This window comes from Acomys russatus, chromosome 9 (genome assembly GCF_903995435.1).
Source record: "Acomys russatus chromosome 9, mAcoRus1.1, whole genome shotgun sequence".
Lineage (NCBI taxonomy): Eukaryota > Metazoa > Chordata > Mammalia > Rodentia > Muridae > Acomys > Acomys russatus.
In genome coordinates, this window is record NC_067145.1 from 8,568,836 (window position 1) to 8,586,096 (window position 17,261).

The 17,261-nt window shown below is 41.4% G+C and overlaps 1 protein-coding gene across 2 annotated transcripts in view; it reads left to right on the plus strand.

The window, feature by feature from the left end:
- Drosha (drosha ribonuclease III) overlaps positions 1–17,261 on the plus strand; it is a 104,518-nt gene that overhangs the window by 45,900 nt on the left and 41,357 nt on the right. For both annotated transcript variants that reach the window (XM_051150987.1, XM_051150989.1), the window contains 7 exons: positions 3,043–3,212; positions 6,638–6,762; positions 8,261–8,360; positions 10,059–10,166; positions 15,636–15,743; positions 16,115–16,253; positions 16,599–16,659. In XM_051150987.1, coding sequence (XP_051006944.1) covers positions 3,043–3,212; positions 6,638–6,762; positions 8,261–8,360; positions 10,059–10,166; positions 15,636–15,743; positions 16,115–16,253; positions 16,599–16,659 — 811 coding nt within the window. The remainder of the gene's footprint in view (positions 1–3,042; positions 3,213–6,637; positions 6,763–8,260; positions 8,361–10,058; positions 10,167–15,635; positions 15,744–16,114; positions 16,254–16,598; positions 16,660–17,261) is intronic.

The following is a 17,261-nucleotide window of genomic DNA, read 5'->3' on the forward strand; positions in this document are numbered from 1 at the left end:
TGTGTTAGTTGACGTGGGAAATCTCAGCTCTGCCATTTGCTAGGTGTGGGCACCTGAGTGTGTAAGAAAGAATGAGCTTAGCACACAGGCTTTTAACTGTTGATGTCATGTGACTAGCTGTTTCAAGTTCCTACAGCTCTGACTCCCCAACCCCCAGAAAGTACCATACCCTGGAACTGCAAGCTAAAATAAACTCTATCTCCCCTTTAAAAAGAGCTTTTTTTTAAAACAAAACAAAAAAAAAAAAAACAATTTCTTTGCTTACTATGGGTATTTCTGTGTGATTGCACACATGATGGTACAAGCACATGCACAGGTGTGTCGTGGCATGCTTGTAGAGGTCAGAGGACACCTAATGGGATCTGCTTCCTTCTTTCGCTATGTGAGTTCCAGGAGTCAAATTCTGGTGATCAGTCTTGGTAGCAGTCACCTTTACCCACTGAGCCATGTTGCTGGTCCCCCTAAGTTGTTGTTGTTTTTGGTCAGTGTATTTTATCACAACCACAGACATGAAACCAGGACAGATGTCAGTATACTAATTTTGAGGAAAACAACTTTCGGTCTGTAACACCATGAGACTTTGCCTTAAGATAAATGTCTTGTCATAAGATAATAAAGATATCACTACTATGAACAATCTTTGGGTAGTTTCTTTATATTTAGATATATTTTTAAGAGGCTCATGGTCTTTGATGAAGAGAATTTGTTTTCAGGATATTACCTCTTTTAGAACCCTTGTGACTGGTTGTTATTACCATATGTGCTTTTCGTGTGCCTAAGGTTGTGCATTTTGCTGAGTGGGCATGATTGCAGCATGGGCCCACTCAGAGAGTCTGGCACCTAATAATTAGAAGTATCTTCCAGTTGCAAAATAAAGCACCAAGCTCGTAGTGAGGACTATAAAGTCCTGCAAGCTTTGACATCTTGCTGCCTCTCTAGCCCTCTTCTGCTTAATTTGTGCCCTACACAGTGGCCTATGACTTCCTGGGAATGTACCCATCTCATCGTCTTTGGAGTTTGCTTGATTCTTCTATGAGATGCTCTTTACCCATTGTGATGGCTAGTTTCAACTGTCAACTTTACGTGGTCTAGGACCACCTGGGTAAAGAGTTTCATTGAGAGACTGTACATCAGATGGGCTTGTGGGCATGTCTGCGTGACTGACTGATTATGCTAAGCCATGTAGGAAAACCTAGCCTAAGAGTTGGTGACACCATTCCTGAGTCCTGGACTGTAGAAGATAAGCTTAGCTAAGTGCAAGCATGCACACGGTTCATTCCCCCTCTGCCCTTGACTGTGGCTCTGCTGTGTCTGCCAGTTTTAGTTTTTGCAGCTGTGACTTTCCCAAAATGTAATGCAGCCTGTGGAACTGTGAGCTAAAATAAACCCTTTCTCCCTAAGCTGCTATGGTGAGAGTGTTTTTATCACATCCACGGGAAAGGAGATTAAGACACCCAGGTAGCTGCATGGTGGGTCTCAGCTGAAGTTCTGTCTTTTGTTTTTGTATTTCTTTCACTGCTGAGGGGTAAACCTCAGTGTTACACATGCTAGAGAAGACCTCTACTGCTGAGCATCTCCTCAATCCTTTTGTTCGTGTATCTCTTAGTGCTTTCTCTAACTAGACAATCTTGTAATATCTTTTTTTCACCAAGTGTTGCACAAGCTGGCCTTAAAGTCGCACTTTTCTTGCTGTATCCTCCTGACTGCTGAGGTTACAGGCATGTGCCGTGCTGCCCGTCTCCTTGTTCCCAGGGAGGTTCTTTTCGATCCGCTCTACTATACAGTTGCGTTGAACTATCTGTCCCTTTGCACTGGGCTGTAAGTGTTAGGACGTTAGAGGATCACTGCCAGTATTCCCGGGACCTCTAGAATGGTGCCTGGCACACGGCAGGTACTCAGTAAGTGTGAGTGAGTGAGTGTGTGGATGTGATGAGAATTGGATATCCACATGTACATGTGTGTAAATGGTGGCAGTGTGCACTTCCAGAGCAACACCTGACGTAGAAATGTTGGTCTATGTTCCTTCATTCAAGTATGCTGGCCCACCAAGGTTCTCAGCCAGCACAGCTTGTACAGTCTTGATCCTCTTGTTGTCTACCCTCTGGATTCTGAGGTGCCCCTAGTTCCTCTGACCCAAAAGGGTCTTCTTGCTCCTTTTTGGTCACTCAGTGTTTAGCTTGGTCCTAACTTGCACCTGAAGTTTGAGGGGAGGGTAGTAATCTTCAGAGTCCCTGGGCGGGCTCTGCTCCTTTTGGGTGGATCGAGAACATGGTACAGAATGTGTTGTCCATGTTGGTCGTGAATCTGAAGAGCAGATCCCTGCAGCCCCCATCGTGGGGGACACATGAACTATGTGCCTTTGGTTTATAAAGTACAGATTATCCTTTACTGAGCTACTTTAAATTATGTCTTTTGTTGTTTTCAGTTCTCTGTACTTGTAAACCTCAGACAGTTGGTATTTTATCCTTGTACTGACTCCATAACGATCCTCTGTGATACTAGTACAAGCTCTTCAGCTCCATTCATCATGGCAGGTGCAGCACGTTAGCACCCCCAAATTAGATCATAATGCAGCAATGTCTTATTGAAAACATCTATAAATATCTCATAAAGCTTAGAATTTCTCTACGACAGTAACATTGCTGCTGAAAAGCTTTCATCTGTTACTCTAGAAAGAATGATAAAATATTTAGACATAATATGATTCTGTTTATTATAAACTGTGATTTCTTATGCTAGGCTACTTTAAATTTATTTAGGCAAGCACCCTTTTTTGTATTCATACCTTACAAATAAAGCCTTTATCATTTATAATGTTGTTGTTCCCATTTTAGTAAATGAGATGGTTTATGAGCACTGTTCATCAGTGAGACAAATGGCGTTCGTATTATTTGGCACCTGGCTGAACAATGTAAATTTTAAATTACTTTTTTATATGTGCTCTTCCACACCCGTTGTCTTGTTTTACCTCAGTGAGCTGACACTTTGCTGTTGATTGAGTAGCTTTATTCCTCTCCCACCCACCCTGTATTCTCACCCAAGATGGAGGCAAAGAAGTGTTATCAATGCACCAGATTCTCCTCTACCTGCTCCGGTGTAGCAAGGCTTTGGTACCCGAGGAGGAAATTGCCAACATGCTCCAATGGGAGGAGCTTGAGTGGCAGAAATATGCAGAAGAGTGCAAAGGCATGATAGTTACCAACCCTGGCACGGTAAGTTCTGGTGCTCACACAGCCTGGGCTGTGAGTCATCCTCTTTCCTTGTTTGGATGTTCCACACAAGCAGTACCAACGTGGACCGCATCTTGAGAATGCTAGCTTCTTGTCCTTTGGGTCATTTTTCTTTGAATACTTAGTAAATAAGAAAAGTACTATAATTTGGGTGTATTTATTTCACCTGACCAGTATATCTATTCTGCATAAAGATGTCTGTACCTTTAAGCCTTTCGATGTACACTGCAGATTTCACCCCAAGAGGATTGCAGGTTATATGAGAATACTCATTACTTCATACTGCTCAGACTAGCTCCAAAACCAAGCAAAACAAAAACCTTGTCAGTTTGGTAGTGGAGGAAATCAGTATTTTGCCTCATTTCATACTTATTTTAGTTTCTAATGACAATTCATATTTTAAATGTTTCTTGCCAATTCTTGTTTTTTTGTTTGTTTGTTTGTTTGTTTTGTTTTTTGTTTTTTTGTAATAGATTCCATGTCGATACCCATTTGGTTTTATTTTGTGATACTTACCTTTTGTTATTGGTCATTGTCACATAGATATTATTTTTTAAATCACTATATATCCAAAGCTGTGTTTAAAACTAGAAAAGGAAAGTAACTTTTTGTTGCTATACTGTTAAACACCACAAAATTAATAAAGTATCTTTAAAAAGAGAAATATAATAGCACTATGTGGCAATGAATCTTTGTTTTCATTATAAACAGGTTCATATATTTTCATTTCTTCTGGCCACTTCAGAGATAAATCAGAGAGTGGGTGATGGTAGAAGACGTGATTTGTCATGTTTTGTAGTGGTCTCTTTGGGAACATATCACCCTGGGCTGGCTTCCACAACATAGTTCAATTTTCCTGAAATTTTATGGTCAGTTGGAAGCCATTTGAAAGAAGTTAAGAATACTCTGACTGACTCATTCTATATGTTCCAGACAATGGGCCCAGGAAGTTATAGGTTTTTTTTTTAATTAAGATTTATTTATTTATTATGTATACAGTGTTCCACATGCACATATGCCTGCATGCCAGAAGAAGGCACCAGATCTTATTATAGATGGTTGTGAACCACCATGTGGTTGCTGGGAATTGAACTCAGGACCTCTGGAAGATCAGCCAGTACTCTCAACCTCTGAGCCGTCTCTCCAGCCCCCAGGAAGTTAGGATTTTAAAAAGGTCCCAGGTGCTTCTGGTTTTTCCTACTTTGTTCTGCTGCATTGGTGTGGGTCACTTACTTGTCATCCAGTCATCATGCAGCTGGTTTGCTGATGAACAACTATGTGAGCCACAGCCATTTCAAGCTTGTCTGTAACGTGAGGAGCCTGCGATGAATGTTTAGTTAGCAGCTCCCACACTGAAACCTCTAGGTTTAGCAGAGGCCAATGTGCCATAAATGCTCCAGTGAAAACTAACAGAAATGAAGAAATTGTGTTGATTACTGGCGTGACTAATGTACGGCCTTGAGGTGGTGAAAAGCTTGTTTTGTAGATAGTGAAAGCAAGCAGATCAGTCAGGATAAAAGGCTTATGTTAGAGCAGGCACAGATGTTTGGAAAGTAGGCGTGTGGGTTAGGGCCATGAAGATGAAGTCAGTTATTTCTTACTGTTTATGCAAAGATAGCTCATTGTCGTAGAACCAGCTTTTCATTACGTCCTCTTCAGAAGTGTACGTGGTACTCACAGGGCAGAGCAGCCATGACACTGCATTTCATCCTGGACAGTACTCATTTTGAAAGATGGCCCAGTGGCAAGGACATTGGGAAATTTATTAAGTTTTTCAAGCCATTATGGTCACATTAAATACTTTCTTGCTGCAGACTTAAAATAATTAATGTTCCTGCCTGACAGTTTTGCCTCTGCCTGAGAACACTTTGGTCATTAGTGAAAACACTTTTAAATTCTTAGAGAGAGATGGCATGATAGATTTGTGGACTATGGCCAAAGTCTAGAATTTACTTCATTCCCCAACCCACTGTCCTTATAACTCAGAAATGATTTTTAATTTTTAAAAATTTTTTGGTTTTTTGAGTCAAGATTTTATGACCCAGGTTGGCCTTGCGCTCCTGATTGTCCTGCCTCCACTCCTGGGTTCTGGGCCAGATGCCTGTGCTAACACATCACTTCTTGGGATGGTTGAGATGATTATTACCGTTCTGTTTATGGTACCCTGCTGTGTGGCTCAGGCTCATCCTGGATGGCTAGTCTCACGTGATCTTCCCACCTCAGCCACTTGAGTCGCTGCAGTTGTAGGTACTTAGGGCCTCTGTAGGTCGTGGTGACACAGTGTGGCAGCGGACGCATGCGTAACTCAGTAGAATTCCTGTACAGTTTGTGTAAAAACATAGCATGTCACTTTATGCCCAAACAAGACAGTTTGAGACCTAAATGACATATTTGTACTGCTAATGGATATTCATGTAACTTTATGTTTAGGTTACCTGTGAGAAAAGCCATCTAAGGTTTTTTTTTTTTTTTTTTTTTAGGACAAAGATAACTTTTTCAAGCTTGTGAGATTTTTATTTTTAGGTGACATATATTTAAAAAAGTTTGCTGCTATTTTTTAACAATGTGAATGAATGTGTGCAAATCTATCCTCTTTGTCATCTAGCTGTGTTTGTTAGCTGGCTGAGCAGGCTGAATTACAGTAGGGAGCACCTTGTCCTACCTCCACTTCTAGGGGATCCAGTGCACTGACCTTCAAGGGTACCAGGCCCGCACGCGGTACATACACATGCATGCATATGAAGCACTCATACATAAAATAAATCTTTTATTCTAAGTGAGGAATTAAGGGATATAAAGGTACACTAAAATCTAGTAGAAAATTTAAATAGAGACATCTGTGTTAAACAGCAAGCAGTGCTTCAGTTATTTGAATATGATGTCACGATAGACTGAGCCTGCGCCTCTCCTGTGATGTAGAGCCATTCCCCTGTGAGGAGTTAGAGGAGAGTTATATCTGACCAGGTGTCCTCTTAAAAGTTTTGAGCCGGGCGTGGTGGCGCACGCCTTTAATCCCAGCACTCAGGAGGCAGAGGCAGGCGGATCCCAGTGAGTTCGAGGCCAGCCTGGTCTACAAAGTGAGTCCAGGACAGCCAAGGCTACACAGAGAAACCCTGTCTCGAAAAAAAAAAAAAAAAAAAAAAAAAAAAAGTTTAATCTTTAAAGGTTTCTGTTTAGACTAGGAGGAAAAAAAAAAGAAAATCATTGTTCATTATACCAAATAGGCGCAAAGATTTGTATGCAGGGTGATATCACTTTTTAAATATAGTATAGGATTTTCTATACTAAGGAATTTTTCTGTTTAGAAACAGCTTTCCTAGGGGGAAAACACTTAATCCCTTAGGTTAAAGTTGGTGCCTCAGGACTTGTGATGGAAAGAAATGATGCTGATACTCTTTTCTCCCTAGAAACCAAGCTCTGTCCGCATTGATCAACTGGACCGTGAGCAATTCAACCCTGAAGTGATTACTTTTCCAATTATCGTCCACTTTGGGATACGCCCTGCACAGTTGAGTTATGCAGGAGACCCACAGTAAGATATTTCTCGGTGTTTGTCTTGGCCAACTTCACCTTCTACTAACAACTGAACTAGCAGAGGAGTACCTTAGCGGACGTCTTCCTTTTTTAAAAACTTAGACGTGAAACAAACCATGTTTCCAGATGTACAAGTTAGATTCGGTAGCTTGTGATGAGTGAGTTTCTTTCCACATTTAACCACACTAAATCACTCAGTCTTGTCAGCAAGAGTCCTGCATGGATGTAAACTTTAGGGAGCTCTTTATCATTATAATAAGATCCACTCATTCTTGTTTGTTTTGTTTTTTCGTTTGCTCAGTGCCCTTCATGGCAAGTAGCACTATAGTGGTTCCTTGCATGGGGGTAGTTGGCAGATCGCACACAGAGTCGGGCTGCGTGGGATGTACCGGTGTGTTCCTACTCTTAGAGTTCATATTACTTTGCAGATGTGAGCCTTTCCAACTGGCACACTAATATTTTTCTGGGAGAAGATGAGGATATGTGGGAATGGAGATAGATAGGACCTTTCAGGTGTGTTTGAATTTCCTACCTTTTAGACAAATAAACAATTTCCTGACTTAATTTTTAAAAAATAAGGATTTTAAAATGGGAGAAAAGGGCACGGGAGATTTTCAGTTCATAACTGCAGTTGTGGCTGACGTATATTAGAAGAGGCTAAAGGGCTTTGTTCTTTTTTTTCCCTCTTTGGATAAAAGTAGGAAGCAGTGAACCAGGCCCCGTGTAAGTACTTCTTTCTTTCCTCCGTTCTCTAAAGCTGCTGAAAAAGGAGAGAGGCCTGGCTCTGGCCAGGAAAGGAGCGATTTCAACATGGCAGGAAGCCTTTGGAAAATCCCGTCTTGTCAGAAGACTGTTAGTAGAATGTGACTAGGCGCTTGTCAACTCAAGGCAGGGCTGTGAACTGATAAAGGCCTACATAGTCTCTGCATCCCAGATCGCTTTAACAGTGTCCCTCAGGCTGAACCCAGGCTATCACATACTCGGATGCACATACTCTTTGCCTGTCCCCGCTCCAGTTGAAAAGTGGGTACACCAATGTGGCTGGACTATTGGCACTAAGGTGCCCTCCATTCTAGTGCTCATGAACTGCCCATCTCTATTTTAAGAAAGGGATTTTTTTCATAAAAGATTTATTTTAATTTTAAATAAACACTTAGAAAGAGGTAACACTAAGAAATGGACCATAATTCCATCGGCTGAAGTGGTTTTATGAGTCTTCTGTGCAGTTGTTTCCAGAGACTCATCAGTTTAGTGTGAACCTCACTTTTAATCGAAATAATCTATCAGTCACTCAGTCAGCAGGCTCCAGATCACTTGGTCATCCAGCTCCCGAACTCTCAAACCCCATGTCTCTTTAAAATGAGCTTTTTCTGCCAGTAAAGTATTTAAAGGAACGTATGTATGAGCAAGCAGGCTTATCAGAATAATTGGTTGATTTTTTTCACTGTAGATTTTGCCTTTTCTTTGTCTAAGGTGACTATCTGTCCTTTTCCTAGGTACCAAAAATTATGGAAAAGTTATGTGAAACTTCGCCACCTCCTAGCAAATAGTCCCAAAGTGAAGCAAACTGACAAACAGAAGCTGGCTCAGAGGGAGGTGGGTATGGAATCAATTCCTTGGCAATCAGTGACGGCGCATGTTGGTTGCATTGTGCTGTAGCTCTAGAATAAGATTTTTAAAATATAGTTTTAAGCAGTTAGGGTTACTTCTCTCTGTAATTTAGTATATTGATTGGTTCTTAAAAACCTTTTAGTGTTCAAGGGAACTTTTTTTTTTAATTTGAGAATTTCATACATGTTCACAGTGTGTTTGGATCCAATCCATATTCGTCCTCCCAACTCTGCTCGCAGATCCTCCTTGCCAGGTCTCCCTTGTAACTTCATGTAACCTTCTTTTGTAACCACTGGCTCTGGTTAGTGCTGCTGGTATTTGATTGGCGTGGGGCCATCCACTGTGGCCCATTTTTACCCATAAAGGGGCCTGTTGCTTGGTTGGGTACTGGTGACTGAGCCAGGGACTTAAGCACACGCATGCAAGGTGAGCATGTTGCCCCTGCCACATTTAAATATGCCTTCTGTAGAAAGAGAGAGAGCCTAAAATGTGTCAATCAACCTTTACTCCTAATTTTACATCGCAGAACATTGGATCCTAGATTTTTGGGTGGTACAGTTGTAAAAGACCATCTTCCCATAGTTCTAGACCAGCAGTGAGCTTATTTTGTAAAGCTTGATATCTCATGTCCCATATTCTTTACTAACAAGTAGGTTTCGTCTCTATTCCAGGATTGTTTTAGTTTACATTAGCAAGACTTTTTCTCAGTGAGGCTTTATTCTACTGTATGTAGCATGTGGCTTAGAAGCTGGGAAAATATGTGAATATATTGTTACTCCGTGTGACTCTAGCCAGTTCAGTCTTTATCAAGGAAGGCGCCAAGGCTGAGAGGCTGCCTGGCCTGCTGAGCACCCAAGCTAAAGGTGCGAGTGTGGACCTTTGAATTGTGCCCTTGAACACCCTCTCCTGCTAGGTAGCCTCTGGTAGGAACGCAAGGGTGAAGGTGTTGAAAGTTACTGTTTTCATCATGAATTCCTGGGACTTTTATTAAATTATAGGCATCCAAATACAACTTTTTTGTACAGTTAAGTATACGAAGGGCAGTGAAAAGGAAGACTTCATTCCTGATTGTGTCACAGAGGTGCAGCCTGAGGTCATTGTTTATCCCCTCTCTTCAGTGAAGTCTCATTTTATGGCCCAGGGTGTACTCTAGTTCGCAGTCATCTTGCTAACAGCCTGTGAGTGCTCAATCTATTGGTGTGCACCGTTGTGCCATTCTTCCTGGCTAGCCCTCTGTCCCTTCTAAATGTACCCTGCGTCAAGACTATAAGGGTTTTACCGATTAGGCAACTTTTAGAATCATGTAGGTATCTGATTTATTGCCTTTCTTAAATGGAACTGCTTAATGTAAGGCTTGATATATATATATATCAAGCTTTTTAAAGGGTGGATTCAGATCCCAAGCCGTATATTGCTTCTCATTTGTAAAAGCATATTTTGTTCAAATCTGCTGGGTTAGTAGGATTTAGTCTAGAATTTCTGTCACGTGATTAATAGAAAAGATTGCTTTGTACCCAGAGCATCTCACATCACTGCCTTCATCTCAGACAAAATATTGTCCTTTTGCATAAAGATGGTTTAGTGCCTGAATGTAAAGACAACGTTGAGGGACTTTTATTTTCTAATGCTTGGCTTAGTATTGCTTCACTGCTGTTGGATTACTTATAATGAGCTCTTTTCCAGGAAGCACTCCAGAAAATACGACAGAAGAATACAATGCGGCGAGAAGTAACTGTGGAGCTAAGTAGTCAAGGATTCTGGAAAACTGGCATTCGTTCTGATGTCTGTCAGGTGATGACACTCCTCTGAAAACAGTCATGCCCACATATCTCCTCTTTACAGGCGGTGGCAATGAGGTTTTCTTCTAATTGAGAAGTTTCTGTGGATTATACCCGTACGTGAAATGGAACACCAAACACGGGTTTCTTTTTAGCTATTTAGGTTGTGTTTTCTGTGTTGATGCTGTGGGGTGTAGTGTGGAGGTGCGGTAGGGAGGAGCACAGGTGGAACGTCAATCTCTTTCTTTTTGGGTGAAGACAAATCTGTCGTCAGAGGTATGTCCACATTGCAGCACATGTGCAGAGAGTTACCAGAAATGTGACGTCTATGGGCTGATGACTCAAACTTACTGCAGAGAACTGAAGGCATCAGTAAACACAGTGTGCACTTCCTGTTTGGTAATGACAGTACTTTCCCCCTTAAGCTGGATAGAGAAACATTTCTTCTTTTGTCAGTGATTCATTAGTAAGCATTTTTATCTATCTTGTAGTTGAAATTTACACCAGAGTTGATGTTCCACCAAGCCGGCACGTTCTGTGGCTTTGTACTTGATTCTTTTGTCATGATTGGTATTGGTTAAAGTAAGAGAAGTAAAGGGAAATGAGCACAGACTGGGGCAGGTTATGAAGTTCACTTCCTTCAGTCTTGTACGAACAAAATACTTCCAAGGTCACACGTGTCTATTTAATGGTAGCACGTATTTTAATAAGTTCAGACTATGCACTTGTAGGTATTCATTTCATTGTAATGAATTAAAAAAAAAATTCACGTTGCCATTTAATTATATTGAACGTTAGAATTTATACAAATTATTAAAATATTGTTAGACGCTTAACATTCTGAGTGATGGTCAAAGCTAACTGCCTTTGCAGTAAGATGAGCTGCTGTTGACGTAGTGTTTGTAAAGAGTTGGAAGTAGTTGGAGGATAGTCAGCTACCGCAAGTGTTTTGCCAGCTGACCACTTTCCTTTCTGGATTATGTGCAGTGCATCTATGTCCAGCATGACAATATTTCTTACTTTAATGTGCAGTTATTTTACCTGCTTTGGTTCTCCCTCAGACTGTTTGAAGTCATCACCTGATTTTTCTGGTTGGTAGTATTTCTCCAAAACCAAACAGGATGTTGTAAGGTGATATCATAGATAATGAGCAGACTGGTGAGCAGGCTACTAAAAAATCTTGGTAATCTCAGTGACAACTCATAGTTGATTACTTAAGAACCATGAACTTGGGCTGGAGAGATGGCTCAGCGGTTAAAAGCACTGTCTGCTCTTCCAGAGGTCCTGAGTTCAATTCCTAGCGACCACATGGTGGCTCACAACCATCTGTAATGTGATCTAGTGCCCGTTTTGGGCGTACAGGTATACATGGAAATAGAGCACTGAAATACATTAAATAAATAAATAATTCTTTACCCCTACCCAGATCTAGCCAATGGACAGGACATTCTCCACAGTTGAATGGAGAGTGGGGTATGACTTTCACACGTACTCTGGTGCCTCACATTTGACCATGTCCCCTGGATGGGGAGACCTGGTGGCACTCAGAGGAAGGACAGCAGGTTACCAAGAAGAGACTTGATACCCTATGAGCATATACAGGGGGAGGAAATCCCCCTCAGGAACAGTCATAGGGGAGGGGAATAAGGGGAAAAATGGGAGGGAGGGAGGAATGGGAGGATACAAGGATGGGATAAACATTGAGATGGAATAAGAATAAATTAATAAAATAAAATTTTTAAATTATATTAAAAAAAAAAAAAAGAATCATGAACTTTCTGGGTTTGGGTTTTGCAGTGTAACAGCACCAGCACCGTGGCAGGGAGTCCTGAGAACCTGATACATTGTGAAATGGGAGAGAGCTTTGAGACCTTCAGTGTACATACTTTTTTAAAAAGATTCAGTTATTTTATGTGTAGGAGTGCTCTGCCCACATGTATGCATGTGCACTACAGCCCATGGAGGTCAGAAAAAGGTGTCCGGTTCCCTGGAATTGACATTACAGATGGTTGTGAGCCGCCATGTGTATGCTTACAACTAAACTCGAGTCCTCTGCAAGAAGAGCAAGTACTCTTAACTGCTGAGGTCTCTCTAGCCCCATATCCAGTCTTTTTAAACTTACATATTTGGTTAACTTCAAAGTGAATTTTCAAACAAAACTTTTGGGGAGCAAAAGTTGCAAGATACAAAATGGCTCCTGGATGGTGGGCGACCAGTCTGAAGGTATACCCTGTTTTGCTCCGTTTCTTTCCTACTGTAGTTTTCACGCTCACTTGGTTTTTCTAAGCACAGTTGCTTTAAAGCACAGAGTCCCTTCCTTTAAAACCGTTATTATTGGAAATAGCTGTTGTCTGCCTGATCTTACAATCTTTCCTCCTCCCGTATGTCACTGCCATGGCACCCTTAGTGCACATTCATTCTTGCTTACTTGATGCTTTGGGACAGTCTCTCAGATCCTTGTTTCAACCAGTGTGTGCTGGGAGTATAGGTGTGTGCCTCTCTCCCTGCTTGTATGCTCATTCTTGTACGTTTGCACACCCCTCATTGTGACTGCCGTTTGGGTTAATTTGTGTCTGTGGTCTTCACACTTGCTCTGTGCTCTGTGGAGTTTTGTCTCTTTACATCTTCCTTTCTCCTCATCTTTTTCACTTCTATAAAACTTTTGCCATTTTCATTAAAAAATTTTTTTTTGTTTTTTAAAAAATGTTATTTACACTTCTCTTGGCATCTTTAGATGAGACTTAATTATAATTGTTCTCTGTAGCTCTGTTTGTTTTCTAAGTTGTTTAAATTAAGCAAACCAAGTGAAATATTTTCCTGTACGTTCTGAGGCAGGAGAGGCGGACAGATTTCTGTGGTTCTTGAGCTTGTGTTTTTGCAGACCCTCACGGCCTCGTGCTAGATCTACCTGCTGTGCTCCCCTGCCCTGTGTTCATTAGGCCTCCTCTTTGTTTGGCCCTTTATCTCAGGTAGATACTGATGCCACCATAGTTCTCTGTCTTTACACAGTGCTCTTGTTCAGGGATTTTGGTAGTCTTTTTTTTTTAATCTTTACATTTTAAGTTTTTGAAAATGTCATATATGTATACAATGTTTCATGGTCATATCCATCCCTCAAGCCCCATCCCCACCCCAGCCTCCTGTCTATCTTCCTAACTTATGTCATTTCCTCCCTCTTATTCTTTTTTAATAGTGAATTAAGTCCAATTAGTGTGTATGTGTGCAGGGCCATCTACTAGGGCATTAGGCGATCACCAGTGGCTCACCGCATCCCTGCCAAGGAACAGGTGACCTTTCTTCAGCAGCCATTAACAGCCATTAGCTCCTCACCTCGCACCAGGAGCTTCACTAGAAAACTATGCGTTGCTGTTTTCTCATCCTATTTCAAAGGAACATTCTCATTCTTTCTCTCTGTGTGTCTGTCTGTCTGTCTGTCTGTCTCTCTCTCTGTCTCTGTCTCTCTCTTTCTCTCTCTCTCTCTCTCTCTGTCTCTCTCCGTTTTAAATAAACACAAGCACTTGCCATGGCTTAAGAGGAAAGTAAAGGTGCTTGGTAATTGCATTTTAACACTGGGCTGTTCATATGAGTCTCTTCATGCAGGTTAAGTGGCAGAATCAGTATTATATTGGCTGCGTGCTTTGTGTTCAAATTGTCATATTTCTTAGATGTTGCATTTAGAAAAACAAAGTTGACAAAATGACAGTAGTGTATATCATAATAGTGTGTCTCTTGGAAGCCCTTGCTGCGAAAACTATGCATTCCTCTTTTTTTATTTTCCAGACACAGGGAGGCCTTGCACTTGTGGGTGCTCAGTAGATACTTTACTTAGCTGCACGGGCGTGAGAGGCTTGCTGTCAGGTAGATCCTGTTTGCCAGACCTAATGTTCTTTTTAAGTTAATAAGATAAGACTAGCTGGATGCGGTGGCACACACCTGTAATCCCAGCACTCTGGGAGGCAGAGGCAGGTGGATCTCTGAGTTTGAGGCCAGCCTGGCCTATAAAGTTAGTCCAGGACAACCAAGACTACACAGAAACTCTGTCTCGAAAAACAAAAAAACAAAAAACAAAACAAAACAAAACAAAAAAGAGAAAGAGAAAGAAAGAAAGAAAAAACAGACTGATGTCTGTAGCTTTGAGTAGGCCCTTCTTCATGTGTATTTTAATAATGCCAGCTTAAAATACTTCAGAGACTAAAATGAAAAGCATGTGTTAGTCATTCTGTGGGCTGTGCCCACCCTCCAGATTATGATGAATAAGATTGATTCCTTCATTCTCTTGAATTCTAGGGAAACATTGTTAAAGAAAAGAAAAGGGTGCGCCTTTCATGGGATCATCTCCCAATAAGTTCTCTTTAGCCAGATGAAAAGTGGTTGAGGTTCTGAGTCTTGTGCTACCTTGACTGGGTTAGCGGTCTGTACAGGCTGCCTTTGAGTGCTGAGGAGGAAGCTGTAGACCTCGGGCAGCTTTGCTAGGTATGTGGCTGTGGTGCTCTTAAAGGATAATGGTGCGCCTTAGGGGTTTATGCACACATTAAAATTGCATACATGGATAGTGTTCTGGAGAAAGCTTTCTTTTTTTCTGAGGCTCAACAAACACAATGTCTTGACCCTACAGTGTACAAACGTGTGTTAGTTTATTCCCTTGAAATGATAGACAAGGAGTCACAGAAAGGTATCCTTGAGGCTGTCTTGCTGCCTACTCATACACCAGACTTATTCCTTAGATGATGCTCACAATCCCAGCACTTAGAAGTTTGAGGCAGGAGGATTGTGAATTCAAGGCCATCCTTCTGCAAAGCAAATTTCAAGTTAGCTTTAGGTATATAGCAAAGCTTTGGATTTAAAACAAATAGTAAATAAATGAATGAATGAACAAACAAATAAATACAGGCTGAAGAGATGGCTTAGTGGGTAAGAGAGTGTTCAAGCCTCAGGTCTCCAGCACCCCTGTAAAAGCTAAGTGGGATAGCATATCCCTGTGACTCCAGGGGGATGGACCAGAGACAGGTAGATCCCTGGACTTTGCTGGCTAGGGGGTCTAGCCGAACCTGTGAACTCTAGGTTCAGTAAGAGGCCTGTTTGAAAATGGGGGGAGTCGTAAGAGGAAGACACCTAAATTAACCTTGGGCCTTCACATAGGCACATACACACATGTACATGCAAAACAAGTCTTGCACTTACTTTTTATCCATTTAACTGTCCCTGAGGTTAGCTATATTTAATATCCTTGTTTTACAGGTGAGGAAACAGGCAGAGAAAAATAGTGCCAAGTCACACAGTGAGTGAGTGTCCGGACCAGATCCAGGCACTCTGGCTCCAGAGACTTAGGAACTATAGTAGACTGCTCCTGGGAGGCAGCTCTCAGCTCACCACACCGGCTGCAGGACTGTATGAGATGGAATTTGGGGGGATAAAATAGTTCTTACTTGTTGTAGAATAAACAATGTTTTAGGAGTTAAATATATTGAACTTTTCTCCCCAGCATGCAATGATGCTGCCTGTTCTGACCCACCACATCCGGTACCATCAATGCTTAATGCACTTGGACAAGTTGATAGGATATACTTTCCAAGACCGCTGTCTGCTACAGGTAAGAACTGCTGTGTTACAGAATTTCTCTCTGAAGTCACATAGGAGGGATGGAAGAGGGAACCCTGCAGGGTTTAAAGGGCAAAGTGCGTTCTCTTTGGAGATGACAAAGCTCTTTTGAGATACAACCTTTGTTTATGGCTCTTCTTTCTACAGCCCAGGATTCTAATCCTCCCCTGAAAGCGGTGGGGTTTTAGGGTGGCTTTGGGGATTGCTTTGCCTTGTTTTAGGGTTGTTTGCGGTTGCTTGCAGCAGGGTTCTGCAGATTTGATCTGAAGGAGCTAAGGGCCCACAAATGTTGCGCTTGAAGTAATCTAAGGCGGTGTCTCTGTGTCCAGTTTTTAAACTGCGCTTGTCCCATTAAAACTGTAGCTGGCCATGACTCATCCGAGCCATCATTTAAATTTTGGGATGAATCCTGATCATGCCAGGAATTCCTTGTCTAACTGCGGAATCCGACAGCCCAAATATGGAGACAGAAAAGTTCACCACATGCACATGAGGAAAAAAGGTTTGTCTGGGTGGTTGGAGGACACTGCTGCCACTTTGTTTGCTCTGTGCTGCTTCCTAAGGCTCAGATTCGGCCTGGTCCTGGGGCTAGCTCCCCAGGCTCCATAACCCCGCACTGCAGTGCCGCTCACGCACACTCAGTAACACTCACTGCGGGTCGAGCTACATAATAAAGATGCATATTTTAGAAAATGTTCTTTCTTCTAGCAAGTATTTTAAATACTTGAATGAAGATGTTAAACTTTTTAAAGTAAAATTGGGGTGAGAAAAATTCCTTTCTGTATATCATAGATATTCTAAAATGTTTCTTACATTATCTATTTGTATCTTTGTGGTTTTCTAATAGGAATTAATACCCTAATAAATATTATGTCACGCCTCGGCCAAGATGATCCAACTCCTTCAAGGTAAATTTTTAAAAAGCAGATTTATCAGAAGTAATGATCATGTTCTATAATTTACTCACTTCAAGTGTACAATCAAATGATTTGGAGAGTATGTCCATAAAATTCTTCAACTGTGGCTGTCTAATTTCAGGGTGTTTTTATTATGTCAAAACAAATACCCTATGCCCAAAGCTAGTCCCGAATCCCTCAGCCTCCCCAACCCTAAGCAACCGCCACTCTCAGCTCACACCTTTCTGAACCGTTTGCCTGAGCAGCATTGTGCTCCTCTTCGTCTCTGCGGCTTACTTCTCTCAACCGAAAATTTGTCTGTAACAAATATTCTGTATTTCTTCTTGTGCTAAATAATATCCCATGGTGTGAAATCCAGCACATTTGTTTCTTCACTCAGTAGTTGATAGACTGTGGACATATGCTTTGATTTCTCTTAATATTTATCCAGGAATGGTGTTTTGGAGATGTGGTAACTGTTTTATCTTTTAAAAAACTTTTGTTTTGTGTTTTTCAAGTGGCCACGCCATTTTCTATTCATAACAGCAGTGTATAAGTGTTCCTATGTCTCTTTTTTAAAAAAATATCTATTTATTTATTATTATGTATACAGT